The 6,139-nt window shown below is 38.3% G+C and overlaps 1 protein-coding gene across 2 annotated transcripts in view; it reads left to right on the forward strand.

The window, feature by feature from the left end:
• Window positions 1-5,526, forward strand: part of SS16 (Sucrose synthase) — a 6,312-nt gene extending 786 nt beyond the window's left edge. The window contains exons 2-14 of one of the 2 annotated variants that reach the window (XM_006345182.2): window positions 1,267-1,407; window positions 1,647-1,773; window positions 1,869-2,020; window positions 2,104-2,296; window positions 2,532-2,867; window positions 2,955-3,050; window positions 3,141-3,314; window positions 3,406-3,522; window positions 3,630-3,796; window positions 3,875-4,099; window positions 4,372-4,935; window positions 5,021-5,159; window positions 5,257-5,526. In XM_006345182.2, coding sequence (XP_006345244.1) covers window positions 1,310-1,407; window positions 1,647-1,773; window positions 1,869-2,020; window positions 2,104-2,296; window positions 2,532-2,867; window positions 2,955-3,050; window positions 3,141-3,314; window positions 3,406-3,522; window positions 3,630-3,796; window positions 3,875-4,099; window positions 4,372-4,935; window positions 5,021-5,159; window positions 5,257-5,286 — 2,418 coding nt within the window. In that variant the 5' untranslated portion in view covers window positions 1,267-1,309 and the 3' untranslated portion in view covers window positions 5,287-5,526. 2 annotated transcript variants of the gene reach the window in all.
• The last annotated feature ends 613 nt before the right edge of the window (window positions 5,527-6,139 follow it).

Consider the following 6,139-nt stretch of genomic DNA (forward strand, 5'->3'; position numbering starts at 1 on the left):
TTTTTGAGGGTTTTTTTTTTTTTTTTTTTTTGAAGTTGTAGAAAGTGATCAAGAACAAAGTAGAAGTAATCTTTCTTGAAAAAGTTTTGTTCTTGATTATGATCATGATCACCCCAAGAGGTGTAAAGATTACATTTTGAAGTTTGTTTTTGTGTTCACATAGTTTTTGTCACCTTTGTCTCAAAACTGTTTTTGTTCTGTTCTGTTCTGTTCTCATTTGTTTGTGGGGGTGGGGGGTTGTCCTGTTTGTTGGTGTCAAAATTCTTAGTTAAAAAGTATAGCCTCATTTAAGACAAATCTATCTTCATGACATAGCTTAAGTAGTTCTTGTTTGCTTTAGTCATCAATTCTTGTTCTTTTTTTTCATAGTACATTTGCTATTTTTCAATGAAAAACTTACTTGGGGTTTTCTTAAAGATCTTGTTTTGTTTAGTTTTAACTAAGATTTGATGTTTTGGTTAAATCAAGATTGAGAAATGTAGTCCATTTTGTAACAGAAAGTTTACTGTAGATTCTTGTTGTGGGGTCTTCATTGAGTTATTTATATATATATTTTGTAGTTTAGTCTTTTGTAGTAGTCTTAGTTGTAACGCATAGCGTTGTGCTTTTGCCACAAACGTATTTGAGTAAGACTTGTTATTAATGTCATCATGTTGGTTGGTTTTGGTTTTATTAGTACTATAGAATTATACTCAGTGGTGGAGCCAGAATTTTTAGTTAATGAATTTTGGATCTAGATTCTGAATACACGAGTTACGGTAGAAAGTTAGTAGGTAGTAGAGCGTTGTATCACTATAGTAGTAGTCGGAGTATTATTCATGTAGTTTCTATATGTTGTTTCTTGTACTTCGTTCATTTGATTATTTTGTTGTAGTTATTGTTCAGAATGCTTTGTTAAGTTTTCTATAGTATTTTTCTATGGCTCCTTTCACTATCTTTATTTCTTTTTTGAACTGTTTTCCTTGAGCCGAGGGTATATCAGAAACAACCTCTCTACCTTCAAGGTAGGGGTAAGGTTTGTGTAATGTCTACCCTCCCTGACCCCACTTTGTGAGATTACACGTGCTATGTTGTTGGCTCCGCCCTTGACTATATTAGGTGAAAGGTTTGAAAATTTTGGTGATTCAGTGACTTTTTAGTATGTCATTTTTATATTTTAAGTGGTTATACTAATGTAATACTATTTAAAATTTTGTTTGGTATTTTGGATAACCTGAGGTGGGCTCTTCTACTAACTGCACTAGTGTATTTTTTGGTTGTTTACAGTTGAACTTTGTCTGAGGATTTCCCATCTGCTGGATCAACTGCAATGGCTGAACGTGTTCTGACTCGTGTTCATAGTCTTCGTGAGCGTGTTGATGCAACTTTAGCTGCTCACCGCAATGAGATACTGCTTTTTCTTTCAAGGTATTAGCCTAAGAAATGTTCTTGTTTCCTAGGAAAGAAATTTAGTTGGTATGTGAAAAAACGCTAGGTGATTTCTTTCCGTATGTTGTAAGTGTTGGTGTGTAGAGTTTTTCGATATCTGTGCTAGTCGGAGGTAGTAGCTACGGTAAAATAGTCTACTCACGACAGTTACTAAGAAAAAAGATTAAGTTGGTTTGGATATGTATGTGATGTATTTATACTGGTTTTGGTTATTATAGGATCGAAAGCCACGGAAAAGGGATCTTGAAACCTCATGAGCTTTTGGCTGAGTTCGATGCAATTCGCCAAGATGACAAAAACAAACTGAATGAACATGCATTTGAAGAACTCCTGAAATCCACTCAGGTAATTTGGTTTTGTCTATATGTGTCACCAAAAGATCATATATGTATCATTTTTGAGTTTATATATGAATGCTACTATGATATGTTATACACTAGGAAGCGATTGTTCTGCCCCCTTGGGTTGCACTTGCTATTCGTTTGAGGCCTGGTGTCTGGGAATACATCCGTGTGAACGTCAACGCACTAGTTGTTGAGGAGCTGTCCGTCCCTGAGTATTTGCAATTCAAGGAAGAACTTGTTGACGGAGCGTAAGTTTTAGACTTTTATGTGCTACAAGAATAAGCTATGAATTCATTGTTCAATGTTAAGTGTGTGCTTTTCCCTGATGCAGCTCGAATGGAAATTTTGTTCTCGAGTTGGATTTTGAGCCTTTTACTGCATCCTTTCCTAAACCAACCCTCACCAAATCTATTGGAAATGGAGTTGAATTCCTCAATAGGCACCTCTCTGCCAAAATGTTCCATGACAAGGAAAGCATGACCCCGCTTCTCGAATTTCTTCGCGCTCACCATTATAAGGGCAAGGTAATTTGTGCATGTTACTTTACCTATTAGTATAGTCAGTCAGAAGCAGATCCAAAATTTGAAGTTTATGGGTTCCTATAACGATTCTGAGTTAACATAAACTAATAATTGGCTTTGCCGCAAAATATTTATAGATATTTTGTGAGCTATAAGTACAAATACAGCAACTGAATCGTGGACCGGATGACTGATGAATATGCTCTAAAGGATTGCTTTTATGATTTCCTGTTCACAGACAATGATGCTGAATGATAGGATACAGAATTCGAATACTCTTCAAAATGTCCTAAGGAAGGCAGAGGAATACCTCATTATGCTTCCCCCAGATACTCCATATTTCGAATTCGAGCACAAGTTCCAAGAAATCGGATTGGAGAAGGGATGGGGGGACACGGCGGAGCGTGTGCTAGAGATGGTATGCATGCTTCTTGATCTCCTTGAGGCTCCTGACTCATGTACTCTTGAGAAGTTCTTGGGGAGAATTCCTATGGTTTTCAATGTGGTTATCCTTTCCCCTCATGGATATTTTGCCCAAGAAAATGTCTTGGGTTATCCCGACACCGGTGGCCAGGTGCATTACCTAAAATCATTATTGCTAAATATGTTTCGAATGCTTGTTTCCATAAATGCTAAGGTCCTTCACCCCTTGATGTTGTAGGTTGTCTACATTTTAGATCAAGTTCCCGCCTTGGAGCGTGAAATGCTTAAGCGCATAAAGGAGCAAGGACTTGATATCATCCCCCGTATTCTTATTGTTAGTATTTCCTGTACTTGTATATTCTGAGGAGTGAGGATTATAGCTAATTTCTCTTCATTTTAACAACTAATTTGCTGTTATTCTCAGGTTACTCGTCTGCTGCCCGATGCAGTTGGAACCACTTGTGGTCAGAGGATTGAGAAGGTGTATGGAGCAGAACACTCACATATTCTTAGGGTCCCTTTTAGGACTGAGAAGGGCATTGTTCGCAAATGGATCTCTCGCTTTGAAGTGTGGCCATACATGGAGACATTCATTGAGGTGACAAAAACTTCATTGTATTTGTCTTGCTTCCGATGCATATTTCAGAACAATTTGCTAATTACTACCACTTTGGTTTTTCATACTTCAGGATGTTGCAAAAGAAATTTCTGCAGAACTGCAGGCCAAGCCAGATTTGATAATCGGTAACTACAGTGAGGGCAATCTTGCTGCTTCTTTGCTAGCTCACAAGTTAGGCGTAACGCAGGTCTATGGGCGTTTTTCACCTCTTATATATCTGATTGCATTTCCATTAGTTTGGAGCTAAGAGTACTAAATTATTTTCCTTTTCATTGTGTTATTTGCCTTCTGCAGTGCACAATCGCTCATGCGTTGGAGAAAACAAAGTATCCAGATTCCGACATCTACTGGAAGAAATTTGATGAAAAATACCATTTCTCGTCCCAGTTTACCGCTGATCTCATTGCAATGAATCACACTGATTTCATCATCACCAGCACCTTCCAGGAGATAGCAGGAAGGTATAAGCATCAATTTGCTTTCATTGAAGTAACTTTATATTCTTTTTTCCCGCGCTTAATCCTTGTCGATTTTTCCAGCAAGGACACTGTGGGACAATATGAGAGCCATATGGCATTCACAATGCCTGGATTGTACAGAGTTGTTCACGGCATTAATGTGTTCGACCCCAAATTCAACATTGTCTCACCTGGAGCTGATATTAACCTCTACTTCTCGTACTCCGAAACGGAGAAGAGACTTACAGCATTTCACCCTGAAATTGATGAGCTGCTGTATAGTGATGTTGAGAATGACGAACATCTGTAAGTTTCTACATTAGTGGTACATGTCTGTGTTACTTATTTATTCGACAGAGACGGATTCAAGATTTAAATTCTATGGGTTCCATCATTTATGGTTTTTAGCGTTGAACCTATTACATTTTTAAAGTAATGCGTTCATATCGACTATTTTTTGTATATTAGTGAATTTTTATACATGAATTTATGCCCCGCGTCGAAAGTAGTGGGTATTGCAACGTTGGATCCTCCCCGGGTAGGTGAGCTTGTGCTAAAAAGGTTGTGCTTTTTGGCAGGTGCGTGCTCAAGGACAGGACTAAACCAATTTTATTCACAATGGCGAGGTTGGATCGTGTGAAGAATTTAACTGGACTTGTTGAGTGGTACGCCAAAAATCCACGGCTAAGGGGATTGGTTAACCTGGTTGTAGTTGGCGGAGATCGAAGGAAGGAATCCAAAGATTTGGAAGAGCAGGCAGAGATGAAGAAGATGTATGAGCTAATTGAGACTCATAATTTGAATGGCCAATTCAGATGGATTTCTTCCCAGATGAACCGAGTGAGGAATGGTGAGCTCTACCGATACATTGCTGACACTAAGGGAGCTTTCGTTCAGCCTGCATTCTATGAGGCTTTTGGTCTGACTGTTGTCGAAGCAATGACTTGTGGTTTGCCTACATTTGCAACTAATCACGGTGGTCCAGCTGAGATCATCGTTCATGGAAAGTCCGGCTTCCACATTGATCCATATCACGGTGAGCAAGCTGCTGATCTGCTAGCTGATTTCTTTGAGAAATGCAAGAAAGATCCTTCACATTGGGAAACCATTTCGATGGGTGGCCTGAAGCGCATCGAAGAGAAGTAAGCAACTTTTTCTCGACACTAGTTTGGGATTTCAGGCATAGTTTATTGATATCTTATCGCATTTTTACTACTATACGTACAGGTACACTTGGCAAATCTACTCCGAAAGGCTATTGACACTGGCTGCTGTTTATGGGTTCTGGAAACATGTTTCTAAGCTTGATCGTCTAGAAATCCGTCGCTATCTTGAAATGTTTTATGCTCTCAAGTACCGTAAGATGGTGAGTTTCGTGTTTACGACACAATTACATTCTCTTAGAGAGGGTCAATAGTGTTGGAAATTCCTAATGAAATTTTTTTCTTGGTTTTTCCTTTTAGGCTGAAGCTGTTCCATTGGCTGCTGAGTGAATGAAGGTGTGCTTGTTTTTCTTTGAATAAAAATGAAGTCTTTGACAAGAAGAGGCATCTGTGTAGTGTTTCTTTTTCCCATTTAGTATGTCACCCCCCACCCCCACCCCCACCCCTTTGCTTTATGTTGTACTTTCATTTGGTCTACATTTTGTCCTGCCAATGTTGGTTGGAGAATTTGAGCTGTTGGTATGAATAAGAGATCAAAATTTCAGTCTGTCCAATCAACTTCTTTTATCATGAGTAATGCTATGTAGTGTAAGTTTACTTCAAGAAACATTGTTTTGGTTTACCTATTGTCATTTTGTACACTATAGTGACAACTTATGTTGCTCAAACACTTCAAAAATGTCCACAGGTGCGTGTCGGATACTCCAAAAATAGTGTATTTAGGTGTGTGTGGATAGTAGTGTATTTAGATGTGTGTGATATTTCAAAAAGTAGTGTATTTTGGAGAATTTGATACGGGTGCGGCAACAATTTTAAAGAGTCGGGAGCAAAATAGGTCACAAAACATAACCATGACAATGCAGAATGATGAAATTCCCATACTAGCAAAGATCAGTTACATAATCAATGACAAATCTTTTTAACAGCCTTGAATAGAGCACTATAAGTTTGTATATAACATACCGGTGTGATCTCACAAGTGAGTTTCGAAAGAGTTGAGTGCATGCATACCATACAAGACCTGGTCTTGTGTGAGGTAGAGAAGTTATTTTCGATAGGCACTCAACTCAAGAAAAACAATGGATCAAGTGAGTTGAGTTTCAAAAGAGTAATGTATGCAAACCTTATAGGACCTCGTGTGAGGTAAAGAAGTTGTTTTCGATAGACACTCGATGCAAATATT

Source organism: Solanum tuberosum, unplaced genomic scaffold, assembly GCF_000226075.1.
Source record: "Solanum tuberosum cultivar DM 1-3 516 R44 unplaced genomic scaffold, SolTub_3.0 scf00063, whole genome shotgun sequence".
NCBI classification, from domain to species: Eukaryota; Viridiplantae; Streptophyta; class Magnoliopsida; order Solanales; family Solanaceae; genus Solanum; species Solanum tuberosum.